A 24,062-nucleotide genomic window follows, 5' to 3' on the forward strand; every position below is an offset into this window, starting at 1 on the left:
TTAAAAATAGGGATATCAAACAACACTGGGGCCAGTATTCCCACTTGGCAACAATCAACGGAGCTTGGAGGCCACCGCACCTCTAAATGCCTTGCCCCTTACAGTCCCCTCCACTCAGCCCACTTCTCACATTTATGTCACCTGGTTGGGCCCCTGGAGAACCAGAGTTTGAGATGCTGGGGTACAATGACTTCTCTGTCATTTCCTGGACACAGGAATCCATTTTCTAGAAGCAGTTTCATGACAGTTTCAGTTACCTTTCATGCTTTCCGTTTGTTCATTCAGGCGGATTTCCAGATCTTGCTTTTGTTTCTCCAGTTCTGAAATCTGCTGTTTAAAGTCTGGGATCATCTTTAGAGAAGAATTAGAAATATTTGAATATGAAACGCTTTTGTCTGTGAGCTTCAAAATCTCAGAGCTTCTCGGAAGCAAACTAGACCATGTAGGTGTCTAACCCCAGGGAGCATATGTCGGGTTCGGCTATGTAGGAGGGCCAGCCAAGGCATTATTAGCCTGGTTTGGCATTACGATTTTTTACCTCAAGATCTAGAGAGTCACAAGCAACACCAGCGTGTCTGGAGGGAGTGGCTCTCACACAGCTACACCCGTGATATCACCAGGCTCTCCCAGGGGAGTAGGAAGTACACTGTCCAGGAGGCCGTGTGGGGGTTCTGCTGTGGTGAGCCAGCCTCTTCGGCCCAGGCCCAGAAAGGTCATATCCTCATCTAGGAACACGAAAATCATCTCAAAATCATCTCAAAGAAAATCAGCTCAAAGAGGTCCCCCTGTGCCCTGTGAATTCTAGGTGGGGTACTGCTCTGTTAGTGGAGGTCTGGAATGATCCAGTATGTTTCATGATCCTCTGTCCTTGTCTGTCTGTGGATTTCTATAAATGTCACTTACATCCACTCTCAGTCAGGTAAATAGCTTTTCTGTCATCCAAGTGTATGAAAACACGTGTGCCTCTGAAGTACATGTGAAGAATACTGGTTTGTGCATTGGGATGCCTGTTCTGCATTGTTCCTCAGTAAAGCTTCATCCAAAGAATAAACAAAGACATGAAGGCCCTTAACCACTGCTGCACACATCTGCTGTGCCCAGAGCCACATCTCACTGGCGACACAGCCCAGAGATGTCCTAATACTCTCAGGTTAGGCAGAGGAGAAGGAAATGGTAAGAAAGTTGAGACAGGGGAGCCTGTGAGGTGGGTTCTTAGGAAAGCGTGGTATCCTGGAAGGCAGCAGAACAAACAGCAGGGAGGAAGACGGAGTGATTAACGTCACCTAATGTTGCTGAGAGATAAGATGGGGGTAAAAAGGAACACTTTGGGCTCAGCCGTGTGCTGTGGTCAGTGGTCAGGGCTTAGGACAGAACGGCGTGGCTGTGGGGGATTGGGAGGTGAGTGCAGAAATCCGTTAGGTGGCCACTGAGAAGCCTGGCCAGCTCCCCCCCAGAGAAATGGGGTGGTAGCTACAGACGATGTGGGGTTAAGAAAGGGATATTCTTTGGGTCAGGAAATTCCTCCAGGATTTCTCCAGGGCTGAGGCATGGATGAGACAAACACTGGGGGGGTGGGGAACGGGGAACAGGCGTCATGGAAGAGAGAAGTCCTTGAGAAAATGAGATGAGAAGCACAAGCAGAGGGACAGACCTGAACACATGCCCCACTCCAGAATCATCCCTCTACCTTAGCATTTTTTGTCACTTTCCAAGAGGTTAGGGCTAGACTTAAAATACACAGATTTAAAAATACAGGTGCACATCACAGAATTGGGGCCCATCCCCTGGTAAATAAACCCACTCTCAAATCAAAGTGCTCTCCAGCCCAGGGTAACTTGATAGTTGTATCTTCGGACCCAACTATTTCACTTCTAGAAAACATAATTCTGATCCATCATTTACTGCCAAGAAACTGAATTTTATCCCACTGTTAAATGACATCTCTAGAGTAATGGCCACCCCCGGGGCCCACGGCTAAGCCCGTACCATGTTCTCCGAAGTTAGCCTGGTGACTTCATGACGGATACTTTCATTGATGTCAGTTTCTTCTCTAAATAATTTCTGCAGGTGGTTGATCTCTTGACTTAGGTGCACCACTTTGAAGTTCAAAGCTTCGATCTCCTTTTCATAGGAGTCCTTCTGGGACTGGAAATGGCTCTCCAACACGCTGTCGGAGGAGGGGGGCCAAGAAGTGAACCACATGGTCTTTGTTCGGCTGGGCTGCTGACCGTGAGCATGCACGTGCGCAGCAGTTAGGAAAATTCACGGTGAGTGCCACACTAAGGACACAAAGTTTATGTGTATGCACACAGTGACAGGCTACGGAATTTGGTATGGAGAATTATAAAATCCTTCTAGCCAGTTAGGAAGCATTATGTGGCATTAATATGCAGTTAACGGTAAAAAAATTTTAGACATTATCAAAATTCTATGTTATTCGTTTAAGAATATGTTTGGTATGCAACGATAGTAAATATTCATTAAGTATGCATGTGTCCGACTCCGAATGTACAGCACCAACAGTGAACCCCGACGTAAACTACTGACTCAGGGTGATAATGATGGATCAATGTAAGTTCATCAAGTTTAACAAATGTACCACTCTGGTGGGGGTTACCAATACTGGTGGTGTGGGGGAGGGGAGGAAAATCTCTGAGAAATCTCTATATTTTCTGCTAAATTTTGCCATGGGCCTGAAATTGCTTTAAAAGATAAAGTTTGCAGGGCACCTGGGGTGGTTCAGTGAGTTAAAGCCTCTGCCTTCAGCTCAGGTCATGATCTCAGGGTCCTGGGATCGAGCCCCACATTGGGCTCCCTGTTCAGTGGGGAGTGTGCTTCCTGCCCCCCTCTGCTTGCCTGTCTACTTGTGATCTTTGTCTATCAAATAAATAAAATAAAAATAAATAAATAAAAGATAAAGTTTGCAAATAAAAGATTACAGCAAACTTCTTAAATTTAAACATAGCTATATCTCTATAGCAACACTGGCTACCTTATTTGATACCATCTGTTCTCCCTGTACAGATTACAGGTTTTACGACTCAGGAGTTTATCCTATAAAAAGATTGTTTTTCATTATTAAGCTCATTACTTAATTCTTGAAATATTTCCAGTGATTATTAGATCATCCCACTACAAGGAATTTCCTTTGTGTCAAATCTGTGGAAGGTAAACTTTTGACTTTCTAATATTTATTATCTCTGAAAATCAAAAAGAACTCCAGGGGAGTTTCTTACTGTGTTGCTTTCTTTAGTCCTTCATAAGCAAACCAAAGTTCTCCATCCTCATTTAAATGTTCCAAATCTTCCAATGAGAGCCTGGAAAATAAGGGGAGTAAGAAAATCAATCATCTCACTCATGTGCAAAATGATTCTAAAGGTTTGGTAGCGCAAAAATGATTACCTGCTTCTAACATCTTCAATGTCGTAACTTCCAAGAAGTTGTTTGGTGATCTCGGACATCTTTTCTGAGAGGAAAAGGCAGAGCTGGTATAACTGACATTTCTGCATGATTTCTCTTCTCCCATTCCCTTTTTTGGTCCCACTTTTCTAGATTTCACACAACTAACCATACCATCAGCTAACTTAGCAGCTGTTCAACCAATCAACTAACCAACCTACCAGCTATGACGTCAACCAGCTATTCAACTTGCCACTTGTCCAACCAACCAGCAAACCAACCAGGCTCATACCAAAGGATACATTTCCTTAGCGGTGACACCCGTGGTAAACTGGGTCTGTGCCCGTAGGCTCAGTGACTCTTATTTTTCTTACCTCTCATTTCCCGTTTCTGTGACTGCACGTGTTTTTCCACATTTATCTTCTGTGTCTGAAGTAGCTCTATCTCTTTTTCAAACTCAGAGATTGTCTGTATCACGGCAGTGACCGTACCGGGTAAAGAAGAAGTAGATATTATGGCTTATGCCAGACAAAGAGAATATGAATACGGTATCGTGCATCTACCCAAGACAGCCTCACCCAGCTAGCATCTTGTTAAATCATCACTGCCCACACATTGTGGCCTTGAAGTATGTTTCACTGCTCAAAATGTGGCTACTTATTCCCAGATGTAGTCGGTTGTAGCAATAGAATTGGTTTTCTTACTACATAAAGGGAAAAATAGCTTACTTCAAGGTTGGGCTGCGCTGGCCTGGGGAGGAAGGGGGAGTAAAACCTAAGGGGAGTAAAACCTAAGGGGCTAAATTCTCTTTCACTGGTACGATGAACTCTTGGGGCAGAGCCAAGGGTACCCGGGAGGCTGGGAGTTGGCCAAGGAGGAGCACAGGTTGTGGGGAAGAGGCTGTGTTCTGTCTTTATTACGTTGTGAGGCCAGCCTGAGTAAGGATCATAGGTGTGAGGGATTGTAGCTCCGGGAGATATGCAGTGGGAAATAACCCTGCCTTGATATTTTCTCAGTTTGTCTAAGTGTTTAAGGGCCAAAGCTCCAGTTTCCTCAGAGGGTGAGGAGGGAGATCCAACTGACATTTACAGTCACTTCAGATACATGACCTCTCCCTTATAATAGGCCCCTAAGTGATGGAGTAATAATTTACAGATGAGAAAACTGGAGTGACAGAGGGGAAATGGCATGCTCAGGGCCACACAGGGAAGCTGATGGGGCCCCAGAACCATCCAATCCAAAAGCCCTGATCTTGGTAACGTTTCGGCAAATGTTCCAAGTCATGGATGTGCTTACTTCCAGACTGATGATGTTTATTTTCTGTGACAATCAGATGAATCTTAATATACCATATCAGAGGGTTTGGGCCATGTTTCCTACCAAAGAGGAATTGAGTGACAAATAGTGGGATCTCACTCAAGGAAAGCCCTATGATGTCCCAAGATGCAGACTAGGCAGAGGACACGACTCCCAGGGGTTGATGCGAGCCTTGTGTGGCTCCTAAGAGTGAAGCAGTCAGAGCAATACGTGGTCTTCCCTGATCCCACGGTCCAAACTCTTCCTTCTCAACGACAGGAAACTGGGGCCCAGAGGATGTGGACAGCTCTCTTGTCAAGAGGTGACCTAGATGGGATTCCTACAGTTCTTCTAAGCCATGTGTGGCTATTCCACGACCATTACAGCAAACATTTGCATAATCTTAACAACATTCTACCAACACACATTTCACTTATTTAGTGGAAGCTTAAAAGCTTTCCAAACTCACACTGAAATATTTTGCACTGAAAAACACAGGGACACTTGGGTATGTGTTTTCTGATAAGGAAGGAATTCAGTTAAGCCTCGACTGTCCAAGCACTGCTTTTGTGGATCTTCTGATAACAATTTACAAGATTCTGATAATTAGGTAATTTAATTTTAAGACAGGTGTTTATAGAACTATAACAACATGATGGAATGTATAAGGGTTCACATCAATTTATCTTTTAATCTGGAAGTGTTCTCTAGGTCAGCATATTTGAATAATTTCACTTAATTTCAAAAGAGTTAGAAAGCTGACTTTTAAAATATGAAAACCAATGACTGGTGAGTCAAAGGAAACTTGGGGGTTCCTCCTTAGAAGAACTGAAGGGATCAGAGTCCTTTTGATTTTGGCCTTTATTCAGATGCTCTTAGCTATCTGACCCCACGGGACTGTGGAAGTGCCCCCTCCGTGCAGCTCACACGGCACAGCCAGGGAGCTCATCTGCAGGCGGGAAGCCCCTTCTACCTTTGCCTGCTTTCTCAGTTGGGCCACCTCCCCCTTTAAGCCATCGGAGGTGACCCGTTCTTCCTCTAGCTGGTGCTGCAGGTGTGTTTTCTCCGCTCTGAGAGCTTGAATGTCTTCTTTCAAAGACCAGATCTGCTTCTCATAGTCTTGTGTTTTCAGTTCAAAACTTTTTTCAAGAAGTCTAGATGCCAAAGAAAAGAAATGAGTAATTCAGAATTTCTCTAAAGTCTTTACCATGAATTAGAACAAGACATCATTTTGAAAGTAATGAGAAGAGACTCAGAAAGGAGACAAGTTAATTAGGATCCACTGTGACAGTTCCAACAGACAATGACCTTACTTTTAGCTGCCAGTTTCCTATCCCCTTATGTTAGGGAAGCTTCTTATACCTTCCGATCTGAGAAATGTAGCTCTACTCTGATCATACAGAGGAGACACAGGATAGGGAGGCTGAACTCCAAGACTCAGCAGTGGTGGGATACTCCATTCCTGAAGCCACCCTAGTTCCGTGGGGTTCCCTGTGGTCTCTTGGAGGGGCCCTTCCCTTCTCAAAGACCTTGGCACAGTCTGCCATGCCCTGGCCCCTGCTGCATTCCAAGGATCCTGGCTAGGTCCTAAATAAGTTAATACAGCCATTTAACATGTCAGAGGGCCAGCCCTTCAATGTTCTACAATAACCTGCAGCAAATCCAGGTGCCTAAAAGTCCGTGGAAACCCGATTCCTGGGATGCCTGGGTGGCTCAGTGGGTTAAACGTCCACCTTTGGCTCAGGTCACCATCTCAGGGTCTTGGGATTGAGTCCCACATTGGGCTTCTTGTTCAGTGGGGAGCCTGCTTCCCCCTCTGCCCTACCCCCTGCTTTTTTCTCTCTCTCTTTCTCTCTGAAAAATAAAATTAAAAAAAAAAAAAAAGAAAGAAACCCAATTCCTTGTGAGATGATTGCTCTATTAAATATGGGGTGACTGACCAAGAAAATAACCAAAGAGAGACATGACCTAGACCAGCCCAATGTAGCCCAGAGGGTCCAGTCAGAACAGAAGTAGTCCCAAGGGCTCCACTAGTTTATGAAATCATTGCTCTACTGGCCAAGCTCTCATTTCTGCTTGTTTTATGACCGGCTTCCGTAGCACAAAGGGAGAACCCCCAGGAGGAGAGTCACATTCCCAGTAGGTTTGTGTTTCATTTCCTTTCACAGATATTAACAAACTTCTTAACTTTGTTCTCAGGTGTTTCAAAAAACCACAGTGCTCCTACGAGGACAGTAGAGCACTTGAAAAGGAGCAAACTGCAGCCAGACGTCTATGATGAAAGGATCGCAGACTTGTACCTATGCGGGCTGGGAGCCACCCACAGGCTGTGGACATCTGGGCGCCCCTCAAGGGTTGTGACAGGGGCTAAAACGTCCCCAGTCAGCTGAAAGGACCAGACTATGCTACATGTGGAAGCTGATGAGGATGGTGAAGAACTTGAAGTGACCTGGCTTAGCCTGCCTCTCCAAACCCCTTCTCCAAAGGATTGCTCCCAAGTAGCCCTTGTGCACAGTGGAGGCCAAAAACTGAGCTCCTTTCCTGGAGTTGAGTGTTCACCGACAAATAAAATCTTCAAAGTGAAGAACCCAATCTCCCTGTTCTAAAACTCACATAGGATTGTGAAACAGGTATCTGGTAACTCTTGGAGCTCTTGGGTACATTCCCGCCACTAATGATTTGGCATCCTGCTCCTTACTAAGACTCAGGCTCCTCTGCCAACCAGGCAGGGAAGGCATATGTCCTTCCACCCAGCTCCGAGCCTTCCAGCCCATGAAACATGCCAAGGATATTTTGTCTCTCCCCAACACCCTGCCACATATCCCTACTTTAAGATCTAAGAGCTCTGAGTTGACTCTCTAAGAAAGGGGAGTGTAGACTGCAGCCTTTGCAGATTAGCAGGGTGTTTGGTACTGAGCTAGGGCAGGTGGGACTGGCAGAGTACAAGGTCAAGGGGACCTGCCTCAACTATTGTGAGGTGGGTTCCATCCCTTATTGTCTGGGGCAAGAGTCAAGTTAACAGACACAACAGACAGGGGAGGGAGGCAGGCTTATTTCCTAGGCAATAATTTTACTTCTTGGACTTGATGGAAGCTGAAAGGGATGGCCGTGTCTGAACTTCTGTCTTAGCCATGAAGGGAAAGCTAGAAATTCCCGGGGGTCCACTGCCCACTGCTGAAGGACGGGAGATTGGCCCGAAAGGTGCACCCTGGGGGCCTCTGCTCTCACACATCGGAGTCCCTTGCCTCCTACAAATATTCACCTCCCCGCTTTCCTGTATCTGTGACCTGCTATCAGCAAGCTGAAAAGCAAAATATAAAACAGGAGAGAGAGAAGGAAGCAGTAACTTGAAGGCAAACCAGATTACATACATTCTCTGTTCTTGCTCTTTTTGCACATCATCAAAGAGCTGCTTGGTGAGGCCGTCCATCTTTTCTGTGAAGAGAGAACGCCCTTGGAAATATGTCTGCACCCAGTACCTCGAAGGTGTCATGTCACACGCAAGAAAGCGTGGCTGTGAGAACAATCATGGGCTACTTGGGATGAGTAGGACTGAAGATGGGAGGGTAACAGTCTCTTTTTATAATTTAGAAATTAGAAATACAGGCAAGAAGGGGAAATAATAATTCTCACAAACTGGTCATGCTGGAAATGTGTGAATAGTTTCATTTATAGTACTTTTTTGGTCTGGGTATTACTTGTTTAAAAAGGCATATTGGCTTTGAGACGATATATATGACTATTAAAAGCACACAGACACCCTCTGGGAAGGACAATGGTCAGTTTATGATGAAGTTTCAGTCTTGATACTGTCAATGCTTCAGATTGGAGAATACCCTGTTGTGGAGAGGGGGCTGTCCTGTGCAGTGACCACCCAAACCATCTCTGACGAGGCCATATGTCCCCGACAGGGAGAGGGGAGCCAAAGTGGTTCTCTTGGCTCACCATGGTCATCATTCACCATAACCAAGAAAACGATTAAGTGTCTGTCTTCATCTGGGGAAGAGGAATTCTGACAAAGCTGCTGTTGCCTTTCAGCACAAGGGTCTCCAACAACAAACGGTAGGTTGAGGCAACACTGGGCAGCCAGAAGCCACGGACATTCTGAAGCCGTGACAGTCCCAGGTTCCCAACACATCCACACACAACAGGCGCCTTGAAAACGGGGTAACCCATCAAAGCCTGACATCTCTATCTGTACTTCGTTGACATCCCATCCTTGACTTCTACCTCACTTCTGAATCCTGCCCCAGAGGGAGCCCCGGGAGGAGGTGATGAAAGCTGCCCTGAAATGTCCCTGAATCAAAAGGACTGCCTCAGAATGTCATGATTCATCCAGAAGATACTAGAAAAATGTTTAAGCTCTAATTTAGAAGCCAGCATATTTGATATAATTTCAATTTTTACTTCACTCACAGAATCAGCTTTTGTTCTGGTGCTTACTAAGTCTTAGACCATTTGCCAAGGGTTGAAAAAGCTGCCCGAGTGTGACTTTCTTTCTGGGAGCCATGTTGGAATCTCAAAAAGGGGAAATGTGTGGTAACATCCCTTAGTCACAGGTCTCAGGGTAAGCGAAGGCTGGAGCTTTTCATACAACACTGTTCACCACATGTAGAGAGACCCATAGGATAAGCACCTTATGAACAATGGGTTTGAAAGTTTTCAGGCACTTTTTAGAAGGAAATATAAAATTATGGACCCAAACATGTCAGTGCTGTCAAATATGTACTTCTCAGGACACATTTGTAGGAATTTAAATGTTCTTATGGGAAAAATCACTTAGAGTTAGAAAAAAGAGCAAAATATATCCAGGAGCTGTATATCGTAATAAAAAAAAACAGAGGTGGGCAAGCCCTTCCCTCATTCAGGTCTGAGGTTTCCTCAGGTTTGCTCTGACTGCATGTACCCATCAACACCCACATCATCGGTCCTCAGAGACCTGGTGGACACCACACGTCATCTGGAACAGGAGGTCACTCCCGGGCTTGGCATCCCCTGAACAGCCTTTCCTGCTCAGCTGGTCAGGACTCGGGGTGTTTATTTCCTCCTCCTGACATGTGTTTCTCCACACCCTGACCTGCACCCCTGGGCTCCTCTGGACCCCGGTGTATCCACTGCCTGCTAGGCTTCCGGTGTGTGCCAGATCCCCAGGCCTGAGCTACCAAGGCCCCGCTGCCCTGTCAGGGCTCACAGAGAAGAGCTCTGGACGGTATAGAGAAGCAAGTGCGGTCATTTCTACCATCTGGACGGGAACCATCAGGTTCCCATTCTCATTGGGATTGAGCAAGTGCCTACAGTTAGCCTCTGAGTGAGACAGAGCTAGGCTCAAGGTGCCTGTTTCATGCCCCTGAATGAAAGGAATACCACTGGTTCTAAGGGGCTACGTCAGAAAGCTCAGGGGGGCTACAGCTCAAGGGCTCAGCAGGGCCTGCCCTCACAGCCAGGGCAGGAGCCGGGGGAAGTGACCGCTTACACCAAGTCATTCGGACAGATCTGAAATCTGACTACAGACTCTCGGCCAGCAGCAGCATTACTGCAGCGTTACCCTGCCTGTGCATCAGATCGCCACAAAGGTGTCAAAAAGACCCACGTCTGAACCCTCCCAGCTGCACCACGCACAGACACCACCTCCTGATGGAAGGGTTCCAGGCTGACAGCCCAGCCATCTGCATTTTGCAAACGGCCCAGGCGGTTCTGAGACAGGGACTGCTGTGCCATCGGACAAAAGAAGGGAATGCGACAGAAGAATCTGTAGGGTAATGTTACCACAACTTAAATATAGTTGCTCCTTGCCAAGCAAAAAGCATTCTCATTTCACTGGGAATGCATCACAGATTCCTGATTCTACCTAAAACTCAGTTCACGCCAACAGATATTTCCCCAACGCCTGAACAAGTGAGCACGTGAGAGCACGACTCGGGCTGCCGTGGGCTCTACCTTTCAGCTCTTCGGTCTTCTCTTGGAGCTGCAGCTCTATTTGCTCCTTTTGTATTTCCAGTTCTGAGTTACGCTTCTGAAGCTTTGCCAGTTTCTAGGGAAGGGGAGAAAAAAAGCTTTTTAAAAAACCTCACTTTAAGTTTTGTCACCACAGGTGAAAGGCTGCATTTTTGCCCATCCAACCGTCTGTCCTTTCATCCGTCTGTCCGTCTCAGCTCCTATCCGTGGCTGACAGCCAGCGCCAGCCCGCTGCACGATGCTGTGTTCCATCTCACACAGGGGATCCATGTGACTTCAAGCAGACACGGTTCTCAACCCGGCCAGGCAATGGCTGAAGTCAAGGAGCAACCACCAAATCCAAGGTCTCCTCAAAGTAAGAAAATGCCTCTATCCTTTTCTGGAAGCTTCTCAATAGCCAAGGTATGCATATATTTAATAGGCTAAAAATAATTTATGATACAAAGTAGAACCACACTTTGAGAGTATTATTACTCAGGAAGAATGTGTGATCAGGACAGAAGCCCTATTATCTTAGCTTCTCCTAGTAAAGTATCTGTTGAACCGGCAGCTGGGGCCACTTGGTGCTGATGGCCGCTGACGGGCAGTGCATGCCATGGGAGGGGGCCCTGGGGCTCCAGGCTGCCCCAAACCTGGGTGCCTTAGGACTTTGGAAAGTATAGGAGAGTGGAGGGTAATAAACACCACTGCTTCAGAGAACGGCAGCTCACACTTGTGCAGGTCTCCACAGTAGGCACATGGCTAAATGATTTCATCTGACAACTTTATCCTCACAAGGACTCTGTCAGTCCCTTTTTGTTACTCCCATCTTACATCAGAGAAGGTAGGGGACTTGCCCAAGGTTGCCCAACCCGATGGCAGCAAAGATGAGATCTGAGCCGGAGACATCTGATCTCTGTCTACTGCTCATTTTACTTGACTACAGAGATGAAAACCTGCCCCAAACTTTGCACTGCTGTTCTGGGGAAGATGCTTCAGGGCACGCTCCAGAAGGACAAGCGACCAGGGACCAAGATCCTCATGGAATAGAGGTAAGCATCTAGCCAGAGTTCCTTTACTTTAAAAGGGCTTTCATCACTTCACGATAGTTGAAAAAAAGGAAACCTTATGTTGTATGTCTTGAAGCATGAGCCTTCTCCCCTTCCCCCAGATTCTAGGCCTTTGATCTCCTCCCCTGAAAGGTAGACCTCCCTTTGTTGATGGAAGCCAATAGCAAAATCTGATCTGTTCTGCAGAAATCTGCTTTGTGGGAAAATGCTGTCCCATGACCTCTTGCCCAGAAAGACTCGCATGGATTTCCATAATCACGACCAGCACAGACCTCTTCCATGGTGGCCTTGTATTTCTTCCCCTTCTCCTCATAACTGTGCCTGTGGGCAGCTGCTTTGTCCAGCTCGGATTCCAGTTTCTGCATCTTCTCCATGTCACTGGCCCGAAGAGCGGCGAGGCTGGTCAGCTTCTCTACCAGCCCATGGTTCTCCTTGTTCTAGAGGAAAAAACAGCAGATATTTGGGGGTTTATCCAAAATAAAGAAGCAATTCCATTTGCCTCTCACAACATTTGACATGGTATCTAGATCTATCAGGGCTTTATCTACACTGATCACAGTTTTAATTACGACGGCACGTATGAGCGTCTTCATCCCACAGCAAATAGCAAGGCAGACGTGGTTAGGCAAACTTCCTGAGCTGATGGCACTCTGAGCACAGGACCAGCCCAATCCTGGAGCTCTAAGACAACCCTAATGCTATGGGATACACTGTGTCCCCTGCTGCCCCGAAAGTCACATGTTACAGTCCTAATACCCAACACCTCAGAATATGACTATATTTAGAGATAGGATCTTTAAAGACAAAATTAAGGTAAAATGAGGTCATATTGGCGGGCCCTAATCCAGTATGATTGGTGTCCCTATAAGAAGAGATTAGGACACAGACACTGCAAGTCAAGAAGGGACAACTCAGTAGAGACCAACTCTGCCAACACTTTGATCTTGGCCTTCTAGCCTCCAGAACTTTGACAAAAGAAATGTCTGTTGTGTAGGCCACACAGGCTGTGGGCATTTGTTATGGCAGCCCCAGCAAACGAACATGCCCAGGGTGGAGCCCTGGCAGCGTCAGGACCCCCACGGGCCCTCCTCCCAGCTGTCGCTGCAGCGTTTTGGTACTGGTCTGAGCAAGACCCGGAAGGGGCAGGCCTGTTGCACAAGAGCACAATAAGGAGAAACTGCATCCAAACCTCAAGGGGTTTTTTGCACATTTATCCATTCGCTAAGGACTCCTAAGACTCTGTTCATGGCTAAGTTTTAAGTTTCCCCTAGGAGAATCTCAGTATTGTTTGGGACAGGCCCAGAAGTGAGTTTTACAGATATGGACACTGCATATGACACAGCCCTTCCCCACTGACTAAGAGCATGTGGACTTTTGTTTCCCACCAGTGGAGATGGTATGAGAGGTCTCCCCAAAATAGGCAGGGCTGCAGTTAGACCATATAGACCTTTGGGCAAATTAGAAAGGAGCAACTTCTCTGAGCCAACACAGTCCTAAGGGAGCATGGCTTGGCATGTGGACATCTTTGTGCAGGTGAGAAAAAGGCACTCCTGTCTCAAGGCAGCTTTGTATCAGGACACATGTGTTGGCAAAAGCAAAGTTAGCCTGGATTTCAGCCCCACTTACACTCTTCAACAGCTGACCTTGTGCAGTGTACAACCTATACAACTGCATGGAGCAGCCTTTTACAGTGTACTTCTGTTTTCTGAATAAGGTGGTCCACATAATCTATCTGAACTTCCTAACATGGGCATAAATCTTAACAGCATTAGCTAAGGAATTGGCCCAGGACAAAATAAATCAGTTGGAAAAATACATATGAAAGATACATTATGAACACCTACCTGATCTTCTAGCTTTTTCTGCAAATGCTGGACCCTGTAAGTGAGCTGAATGTTGAGCACAAATCGTCGGATACTCTGGAATCTGCGTCGGGCCAGCCACGCCCGTGCATATTTCTGTAGGATCACAGCCTTGTGTTCCTCCAGCATCTTTAAAACAAGATTTTTTGAAATGCGGATTGGTGGGGCGCCTGGGTGGCTCAGTGGGTTAAAGCCTCTGCCTTCGGCTCAGGTCGTGATCCCAGGTTCCTGGGATCGAGCCCCGCATCGGGCTCTCTGCTCTGCAGGGAGCCTGCTTCCCCCTCTCTCTCTGCCTGCCTCTCTGCCTACTTGTGATCTGTCTGTCAAATAAATAAAATCTTTAAAAAAAAAAAAAATAAAAAGAAATGCGGATTGGTTCCCCACTGTTTCTCTCATCAACTCCTCCAATGTTGAGAGACGCAACTATTAAAATATTCTCACAGCGTACAATACAAGTTTCTTTTAATTAACCCACAAAGTCCTATTATACCTAGACTTCTGAAACAATGACCAAGCCGACCTGTAGTGGACAGACACTCAGATACCAGCACTCCACACTCTCTATGAAGGTTCCCTGCAGAAAAAGACCATCTCACTATGACTAAGAAAGTGCAGGGTCTCAGCCGTACCTTTCGGTACCTCCTCCTTGCCAGGAGTCCTCGGGTGTAGGCCTGGATGGTAATGGCAGCCACGCGGATCAGCTGGTACAAACTGCGGACAAGATACCCACGACAGCACTTCTGAATGATGATGGCGGCCCATGCTTCTTTCAAGGCTGTTGCCGTAACAGCTTTCCTTGGTTAAAAACAATGCAGAGTGAACCTGTTATCCACAGAGCCCTGGTTTCCCTGGCACAGTGATGAGCTGGGAATCCTGGCATTTTATCCCCCCACTGAGGAACAGTCAAATGTTTTGTAAATCTACCATTAAACTCTACAACTCATTGAGTCTAAGGCCCGCTGGAAGTCGGTCTCCTCAGCTTCCGTTCACCCTGATCTGAATGTGGGCCTGCTCCAGGCCAGGGGAACGACGCGGCAACTTGCACGCTCCCCACATTCAGGCTGGTCAATTCATGGTTGCTCACATATGTGAGAAGAAAACGGGGCTTTGGCAGTGCACCTGCTCATTCAGCCTGGTGGGGAATCATGGAGTGGCTCTAGATCAGGGCTTGGCAAACTACAGTCTGGGGACCAATTCTGCAGACTGCCACCTGTTATTGTCCAGTGTTATGGGGACGCCGCCACGCCTGTCATCTGTATTTTATCTGTGCCTAGCCACAACAAAGTTGGAGAGTTGTGAGAAACTGTCTGGCCCCCAAAGTCCGAATATTCGGCTCTTCCAGAAAAAGCCTGTCAACTCCTGTCTAAAGGATCAGAAGTGAAGACAAAGTTCTTCCCTTCAGAGCTGACAACCTCATGTTGCAGACTTACGAATGGCCAGGTGGGATAAGAGGAAAAATAAAGTAACGACTAAAAGATCCGTAAGAGAGATCTTACAGAACTATCATTCTGCTTGTGAACCAGCCATTGATGGAGAAGTGGGATTTCTGGAGACAGTGAAGGCTGGAAAAAGCATTTCAAGCTAAGGACCACTGAACATATGGAGGCCTAAGCAATGCCGGAAATATTCAGAAAAAGAGAATTTGTCTGGAACTGTCAGAATATAAGATACATGTAAAACTTAGTGAGGTTAGAAAAATAGAGACCATGTGTCATTGAAAAATGTAGTTATTGAATACCCATGGCAGTGTATGAAAGCAGGGTCCCAGCTCTCCCAGAGCTTCCATTCTCATGAATGCATCTAGGCCATGGGGGGCCTTGAATGCCATGCCAAAGACTGAGTGTAGGAAATAGGGATCACTGGAGGCATTAAGGACAAGAGGAGGGCAGTGGCTCCCACAGACTCTGCTTCCAGAAGACAGACAGCACGGGGAGGCTGTGCTGTGGGACCAGGAGGCAAGGGGTGGTGGAGGCCTCATGCAGGACAGAGGCATGGGAACAGAATGAAGGGACAGGCACGAGAGGTAAGCAGGGGTAGAACTGTCAGGCCACTGTGATTCCCAAACAGAAAGGGGGCCTGACCTGGGGAAGAAGATAACCCTGGCTTTTCCTGCCCTAAAGACAGCTGCTGTTGCCTGACTCAGAGGCACAGGAGGGCAAGCCTGACTATGTATATGTGTAAGACGGTCACCTGGGGTGGGGTGGCAAAACCAGCTCAGGTAGAGGTCAGGTACTATCACACAGCCTGACCCTTAAACAGCTCCCTTTTCCACTCTCCTCACAGCATGATGAGGACAGAGGCAGCGCCCATGGACACTAGCACATGCTGCTGTAGGGAAGGACACCCTCTCACTGGCCAGGCCGACATGGCCTCTGGGAAGCACTCAGTGAGGGGCAGGATTGGTGGAACTGCCCCCCAACTCAGCCATCCCCTTGGGAGGTGCTTTATGTTTGCTGGCAGAGCCTTGCCATGGATCCCCTCGGGTACTGTCAGCACCCCCACTCTCTGCAGGTAGGTTGGTCAGTGGCTACTCACGGCATTTATGTAGGGACCCTGACTGCCTTTGGCGTTTTCACTTCCCATGGAAAAGGGACCCAGTCCCTATACCTGGTTTCACTTCAAAACCCTGATCAGAGCTTCAGGGTCCTAGAGGTCACCTCTGTTGTGGGAACAGTAGGCAGAGTTAGCACTCCCTGCCCCAAGGACATGACCTTCTCATCTCCAGGCTCATAGCCCACAGTCACGAGAGTCACACAATGAACGCCCCCCGCCCCTCCGCCCAGCCCCTGGCTTCCTCAGCTCTGATGTACCTCACAGTCTGCTGACCCCGGAAGTACTGCTGGATGGTCAGAGCAGCTTGTCTTTCTCGGAGGAACTTTTTTCTCTGGAGCCAGCCACGGATGTGCTTTTGTATCACAACACAACTCTGCCTGAGCTTATCCAGTCGGAGTTTCTCTAAATAGGCCACTTGTCCTGCTCTGAAGAAAATTTTGGTTTTACCAAACTGGTACTGATTAGAATCCTGGAAGAGAAAAATGATAGAATCAGAAATAAAAATCTTTCAGAGTTTCTAGAGTGTTTGGAAAAGATGTTTAGAGATTCAAAGATGCCAAAACATTGTTATTTTGACACATCTGCTCCTTGACAGAAAGCAGAAAAATTCTGATTAGGACCTCAAAATTTATTTTTTGAGATGTCTGTTTAAAGCCACTGGGGGAAGAAATGGACTTGAGGTTCAGGGGTCCGTCTGTGGGGTGAGAGGGGTGAGTGAATGTTCAGTGATTCTCAGTTGGGCTGTTGGGAAGCTTCAGCTTCTCTCGACAAGAGAGCAGAGCCTGGAAAGGTCTGATTTCTGTCTTCATTTTGGTTTGTCTTCACCGCCCCCTTTCCTGGCCATGGTACCTTTGTCTTCACTGCCTTCCCTCAACTCACTGCTGCAGCAATGACCCAAATCCACACGGAGTGCCCTGTCTGGGACCCTCCTGGGTCAGAGACTTCTCAGTTGACCGTGTGATACAAGCCAGGCCCATCGGAGCTCCTTAGATGGTGGAAAGACAACATAGGATAGGAGGACTCTGAGGGAGTCTGGGGTTCGAGTCTGGGTCCCTAATGGTGACTCCTACTCTCAAGAGATGATGCCCCCGTGAGTGTGTCTGCTCTGACCTCAACACCCAAACACTCGGGGCATATTTTCTTCCTTGGCATTCATGACAATACAGATCTGAGACAGGCGGGTATGGAAACACACCTGGGAGATAGGCAGCTTGGTAAGAGCTTGTCATTCCCGGAGTTGAGTGAGACTGACCTGGATGAGCCTGTGTAAAACCACTTTGCACACCTCCTTTTTATCACTGAATGAAAGCTCCTGTTTGGTCATGAGCACACCGTAGCGACTATAGAATTCCATGTACGTCCACCTGCAAAGTCAAAGGGGATCTAAGGAAGTGTGGCAGCGAGGAGGCATGGCCTGTCTGCGGTTTCCACTGCTGATGGGGTGCTGGAGTCAGTCCTGGGATGACAGCACTGACCTTTGACCTCATCCTGCGCGCTCCCCATACCGTATTTCTGCTAACACTCTGCCCCAACAATTGTGCTCTCTCCTCCCCCAGGAGCAGTGCAGGGGCAGCAGGTGGTGTTCATCAGCCATGGAAACAGGTGATGGGGTGGCAGTGGCCCCTGTCCCACGCACCGCCTATCAGTGGCCCTCTTCTGGCTTTCTTAAAGCACAGTAGGAAAAATCTTGGGGGCATCTTCTGCAGGTATCTGACAAAAACGCCTGGTAGGCCCTCCCTTGCTTCTCAGCAGACCTGAATTTGGGCCTTCCTCCCCCCCAACACATGGCGTGACCACGAACCTGGATGGGTAGCTCTGCGCACTGATGCGAATCGTCTCTAAGACGCCGCAGGCTCGCAGCTGCTGAGCAATCCTTCTGGAGTCGAACCTGAAAGAAGACGTGAGTCAGGAGATGGGTTAAGCCGTGGTGACGGACAAACGTGACTCGGAGCAGTGCAGCGGAGCCACCCGGGCGGGCCTCTGCGCTCCCCACGCCGGCCCCCAACAGCCACTCCACGGACCCCCAGAAAACAGCAGCTCTGTCGGCCTTCCGGAAGCTGACTGAGGGCTCGGAGAAATGAGCAACGGAGTCTGATGGTGGAAACAGGGAGGTGGCTTTGTGGGGAGAGGGTCTTTGGTTCAGCTTCGCAGGACAACCAGAGTGGAGGAAACATACCCGCCCGCCCCCTCCGAGTGTCCATTTGACGCTAGATTTCCCTTGAAGGGACAGGGACACCGACCAGCTGAGGTCTGAGTGTCTGGTGGTCCCCCCAGACACTGGCCATCCCCAGGATGGGCCACATCCCTCAGACACCTCTCAGCTCTAGTCAGCTCAAAGAGACTCTGCAATGTCCATTCCTGAGCCTGGGGCTTTCTCAGGGGCTCCAGACAGCAAGTTGCACGTCTCATGCCATGTTGGAGAGTGAAACCTCTGTTCCTCTACCACCTTTCTTTCAAAAATCAAATTTTCTTTTTTACTGAGGTCTAACTGACAGGCAGCATCACAGTTATAGCTCTGAGGTGTGCAACATAGTGACCTGGTATTTGTACACACTGTGAAACTGTCCCACTCACCTCCCCCAGAGTTACAACAGTTTCTTTCCTTTGAGGAGGGCTTTTAAGACCTACACTGTTAGCAACTTTCCAACACACAATATAGTATTATTAACTATAATACTATTATAGTTAATAGTTAAAATATAACAATTAGTGACCATGATGTACACAAATCCTTCTTATAAGCAAGGAGCTGCTCTGGCTTTCCCAGCTGCATGAACTTCAGTTGTGGGCTATTCTTGGAAAGCCGGCCCCTTTGCTTTGGCCTGGAGACAAGCCTCCTGAGAGGGGCTGTGCTGGCTTACAGTGTATGTGAAGGACGGAGCTGTTCTGAATTGTTAAAAAGCTAGAAACAGTAAACTTCAAGAGAATTATAAGCAAATTTTCCAACATTGTGACAGAAATGGCCTCCTCAGTGTTTTCACTCTGCTGCATAGAAACACTTACTCGAAGGGTAATTTCTCATCGTTTGGCTTGATGCATCGCACATAGTGGGGTGTGGTCGCATTGAGGGTTTCCATGAGCAAATACAGAGAGCTGCGGAACTAGGAGACAAGGTCAGAGATAAAAATGTCATGCTTAAGTCAAGGCAAAAAAAAAAAAAAAAAAAAAAGGCCTAATCTTTGTAAATTAAGAAGGAGAAAAGTTAACTTCATGCATTAACAACTATTATGAAAGCTTTCAAACCATGACTGTGATGATTACTAGCAGGTCCTATACTCTGGACAGAATGCTGCTCTATCCAATTTTCCCAAACAGCAGGGAACTCAGTAAATCATGTCACTGTGTGAACACGTGGTTTGCTCAGGCGTATACAGCCTTGGAGGCTGAGGTGTGATGATGATGACCTGTGGCCTTTCTTTACACTTACATACATAGTAGATGTGAAGCAGGTCAGTGCCCGTATCCAGGCCTGGAATGCGGGCCCTGCCACTGCCTGGCTCCCCGTGGGGCCTTGCCCCCTCGCCCTCAGTTATTTTCGGGGTACCTTGTTCCCCACTGTGGTCCGGAACTGCTTGTTGTTTGGCTTGATGACTGGCTTTGCAGATTTAACTGTGATCGCTGACCTGAAAGGGGAAGGAGGAACCGGACTTTCTTGAAAAAAGCTGGCGCAGAGTTGGAACTGGAAGAAACAGAGAGGATTTCAATGTCCAAAGGTGTTCACTCTCAGTCGTCAGCTGATAAGAACCACAAAAACGGTCACAGCAGGCCTGTGTAAAGTGAGGTTAGCAGTCTCTAATGTCTACAGTCAGATCTGAATCCCACAAGAGGACTCTCCTCTCTCAGGGTAACACAGGGCTTCTTTCCAGGAACGTGAGCAGAGAGAAATCCGTGCCGATGTCTACGTGAGTCCATGGGTCCGTATGCTGTTTTCTACACCTGGAATCTCCTCCCTCCTACCTTATGTTTTCATCCCTGTACATTTAAGTTCTACCCATTATTTGAGGTTCTGTTAAAATATTTTCTGGCTCCACCCCCTTCATCTGTTTAGAATAAGGTTAAAAAAAAAAAGATTAAAAAAATTTCTTTTAAATAAGATAATCTTCTTCTAAGATACTTGTTACTTTCCACCAAACATCAATTACTTCTTTGTCTTACCTTCTCAGAGTGAAACTCATTTTTTTCCCCTTTCAAATCAGACATTGACAGTCTCCTCCAAAGGAGGAGAATCCCTGTATTCCACCCCCCCTGCGAAACCAGTGGGTCCGAACGTGCCACACCTCTGAGAGGCTTTGTGTTGAGCCGGGACACCCATCTGTGCTTTCACATGACCCACATCCATCTTCTAGAATGGACCCTGGGGAACGCTTGGGGGTGAGTAAGAAATTGGTGAATTAAATCAACTAATTTTGTACATGAGATGCAGGCCATTTCCACACTGAATTCTCTAACATAAATCGGTTTTAATAACTGAAGTTGACATGCTGGGGACTTATTTATGATTGTTAGGAGAAGCCCTCACGCTCATTTGGGAACCTGTCAGAACACTTGAATAAGAACAGAGGACTGGGGATCTTTTAAAAGAGGAAAATAGGGGCGCCTGGGTGGCTCAGTGTGTTAAGCCGCTGCCTTCGGCTCAGGTCATGATCTCAGGGTCCTGGGATCGAGCCCCGCATCGGGCTCTCTGCTCGGCGAGGAGCCTGCTTCCTCCTCTCTCTCTGCCTGCCTCTCTGCCTGCTTGTGATCTCTGTCTGTCAAATAAATAAAAAATTAAAAATAAATAAATAAATAAATAAATAAAAGAGGAAAATAATAAATATGATCTAACCAAATATTCACACAATGAAGGTTCATGTATGGCTTATTCTTAGTCTCAAATGTTAATAAGGAAATGTTTGAAGAGGAAAAGAGAAATCCAGAAGTCATTCCTTTGAGGACACTATTCCTCATACAGAACTGTGGATTTGAGGAGCTCGCACATCAGAGCCAGCACCGCTTTCCCTGGGTCACCCTCCTTCTCTCTTGCCCTGGTTTCCTTTGGATGCTTAGCACCACCTGCCATTGCTACTTATGTGGTTAGGGTCTGTCCCTCCACAAGGACGGGAGCCCTGACTGCCTTGTTCACTGCTGTGTCTGGAATCTAGGACCAGTGCTTGGCACATGGTAGTGCTATAGAAATATTTGTGAATGAATGAATCAAATGTAAACTGTGGTCCCTTAACTGGTTATATGTTAGCTATTCTTCCTCTCTGACTTCCCACACATTTTGATTTTTTTTTTTTAAAGAGACGGGGTCTCACTCTATTGCCCAGGCTGGAGTGCAGTGGCTATTCACAGACGCGATCCCACTACTGATCAGCTCGGGAGTTTTGACCTGCTCCGTTTCTGACCTGGGCCGGCTCACCCTCCTTAGGCAACCCGGTGGTCCCCCGCTCCCGGGAGGTCACCATATTGATGCCAACCTCAGTGCGGACACCCGATCGGCATAGCGTGCTACAGCCCAGAACTCCTGGACTCAAGCAATCCTCCTGCTTCAGCCTCCGGAGAAGCTGGGACTACAGGTGCGCTCCACCGCGCCTGGCTTGGTTTCTGATTTTATATCTAGTGGATATTTATTTGGATGCTTTCAGAAGCCTGATACATATTTCAGTCCCTATTCCAAAACAGTTATTTCTTCTAGGTCTGAGCTACAGTTTCCCACTGCAAGACAGTACACACCCCACATACTTCTTACTCTTTCCTGATGCACATCTAGGTCCATGTCAAGTTATATAGCAAATAACATTAATTACCCCCTTAGAAACTTACAAACCTTGCTTGCTCTCATGATTTCAATCAGCATGTCATAGACGGTATCTCTGTTCTTTTCAAGGAAACCTTCACATTTATATTCTACCTACGCAGAGAAACGATTTAATTATTCCCAAAGAAACAAAAGCAGACAGCATCTAAGTACCATGGGGTTTTTCTTTTTCCTTTTAAACAATGATAAATGAAGGGGCTAAAAAGGCAAGCCTCTAAAAAGAGATTCAGTTTTGTTTATCACAGAAAACCATTTATATAAAACTTTGGGAGGGGGCGCCTGGGTGGCTCAGTGGGTTAAGCCTCTGCCTTCGGCTCAGGTCATGATCCCAGGGTCCTGGGATCGAGCCCTGCATTGGGCTCTCTGCTCAGCGGGGAGCCTGCTTCCCCCTCTCTCTCTGCCTGCCTCTCTGCCTACTTGTGATCTCTGTCAAATAAATAAATAAAATATTTAAAAAAATTAAACTTGGGAGCTGGGAATACGTCATCTGTTGGAAAGAGCCAGGCTTTTTCTTGCACTGCCTGGATTTCTCACTAGTCACTGATCACGCTGTATACACCTGTCGGTTCCTTCTAGCCACAGGTGACCAGTCATTCCTGCAGTGGGTGCAGTTAATACACACAGTTCTACAAAGAACTGGCTTGGGGTTCACTTTGCCTGTGAAACCATCTGGAGGAGGAAACTATCTCAGTGTTGCCCTTTGGGTTCAAACAGAAATATTTTCCTAAAGCAGCATTAATATGGTAGAGAGGAAAGAAAAACTGACCATTTGACCACAAAGTTTTTGAGGGCCACCAAAACCCTTAGAGTTGGGTCAGGGGGGTAAATGCACTGCTTCAGTCTGGTTTAGGGAAACTCCCTGTGGCCCTTTCAGAACCATAAGGCTTCTTGATTCCCTCGAACATATCCATGGTGGTTGCTTAAACATTCAAACCCAAATAGTTTATGCCTCCGGGTTACATAGTTTATTATATGATACATATTTTTCATAAATTAGAAAATATGTTCAAAGTACAATTTTCATGACTGTGCAAAAACAGGCTTTTGGGGATGCTGGAATCTGGGGGAAGAGAGGGTGTTCACAGACCCCTGAGCAAGTACTCTGCTTTGTCCCCTCAAGGGAGGCAGCATCCTTGCTGGGCAGAGTTTGGGTTAAGAACCAGGAACACTGGCTGTGTTCAAACACTCCCTTATGAATGAAGACCTTGGGTTGTTGCATAAATTCTTCCACGCTGGTGGTGTGAGCCACTGGCTTAAACGGACAAAGGTTTAACAATGTAATAAGACCATCTGTGGGGACAGTGTCACAGCCGCCTCTGTCGGGAGCTCTGGGGACTGTGGGAAGATGCACTGACTTGCTACATCTAAGTGCAGCCGTCTCACTTTCAAAATGATTGTATTTCCCTGGCTAATTAAACAGGGAACCTAAGCTAACCTCACAGTGTATGTGGTTTCTTCCCACCAACCTGCAATCCACCCCAAATGCTGCTTTTAAGAGGGACTTCCTGGAAGTGCCAGGGGGAGGGAATTAAATGTGCAGAAACCAAGTATGGTGAAGAGGGTCTCGAAGTCAATCCCATCTGTCTGATAACTTTTTGCTCCCCTTCCCCTTTCTCCCATGGGATCCCAGCTGTGGAACTGCAGAAGACAACCACTAGAAAATACAACCTGAGATATTATCATTCATTTCATATGCATCCCTTCAGGAATCAAAAATGCGAGCAGGTTTTTACAGTGCTCCTCTAGCCCGCAAAATCATTACGACTTTCCAGCTTGTTGCCCCCTGCCCTGCTCTCTCAGTCACCATAAGCACACTCTGACCCCAGCACTAGCATTGGTCCCATGATCCCCAGGCACTGGCCAGGCCCCAGGAGTGACACCCAACCAGCAAATGCTCTGAGGGCGGCAGTTTCCTTAGGGAACAAGAACAAGAGAACATATGTTTATGGCAAGTGGTTATGGTGATTTTTTTTTTTTCCTATTTCCTAAGCTTTCTGTAATGTGATTTTTTTTTTTTAATTTGACAGAGAGAGAGATCACAAGTAGGCAGAGAAGCAGGCAGAGAGAGAAGAAGAAGCAGGCTCCTCGCTGAGCAGAGAGCCCGATGCGGGGCTCGATCCCAGGAGCCCGGGATCATGACCTGAGCCA

At 47.2% G+C, this 24,062-nt stretch overlaps 1 protein-coding gene across 1 annotated transcript in view; it reads right to left on the reverse strand.

The window, feature by feature from the left end:
• The window catches only part of LOC111161395 (myosin VC), a 100,525-nt gene that overhangs the window by 28,722 nt on the left and 47,741 nt on the right, over positions 1-24,062 (reverse strand). The window contains exons 14-30 of the mRNA XM_022525016.1: positions 21,924-22,007; positions 19,659-19,793; positions 19,118-19,215; positions 17,916-18,002; positions 17,367-17,478; positions 16,372-16,583; positions 14,191-14,356; positions 13,544-13,690; positions 11,972-12,136; positions 10,633-10,726; positions 8,067-8,130; positions 5,669-5,849; positions 3,774-3,867; positions 3,403-3,466; positions 3,237-3,317; positions 1,987-2,167; positions 258-351 (exon numbers count right to left, since the gene is read on the reverse strand). Of these exons, the coding sequence (XP_022380724.1) occupies positions 258-351; positions 1,987-2,167; positions 3,237-3,317; positions 3,403-3,466; positions 3,774-3,867; positions 5,669-5,849; positions 8,067-8,130; positions 10,633-10,726; positions 11,972-12,136; positions 13,544-13,690; positions 14,191-14,356; positions 16,372-16,583; positions 17,367-17,478; positions 17,916-18,002; positions 19,118-19,215; positions 19,659-19,793; positions 21,924-22,007 (2,059 nt within the window). The remainder of the gene's footprint in view (positions 1-257; positions 352-1,986; positions 2,168-3,236; positions 3,318-3,402; positions 3,467-3,773; positions 3,868-5,668; positions 5,850-8,066; positions 8,131-10,632; positions 10,727-11,971; positions 12,137-13,543; positions 13,691-14,190; positions 14,357-16,371; positions 16,584-17,366; positions 17,479-17,915; positions 18,003-19,117; positions 19,216-19,658; positions 19,794-21,923; positions 22,008-24,062) is intronic.

The sequence above is a fragment of the Enhydra lutris genome, unplaced genomic scaffold, assembly GCF_002288905.1.
Source record: "Enhydra lutris kenyoni isolate GAN:26980312 unplaced genomic scaffold, ASM228890v2 scaffoldscaffold4, whole genome shotgun sequence".
Classification (NCBI taxonomy): domain Eukaryota; kingdom Metazoa; phylum Chordata; class Mammalia; order Carnivora; family Mustelidae; genus Enhydra; species Enhydra lutris.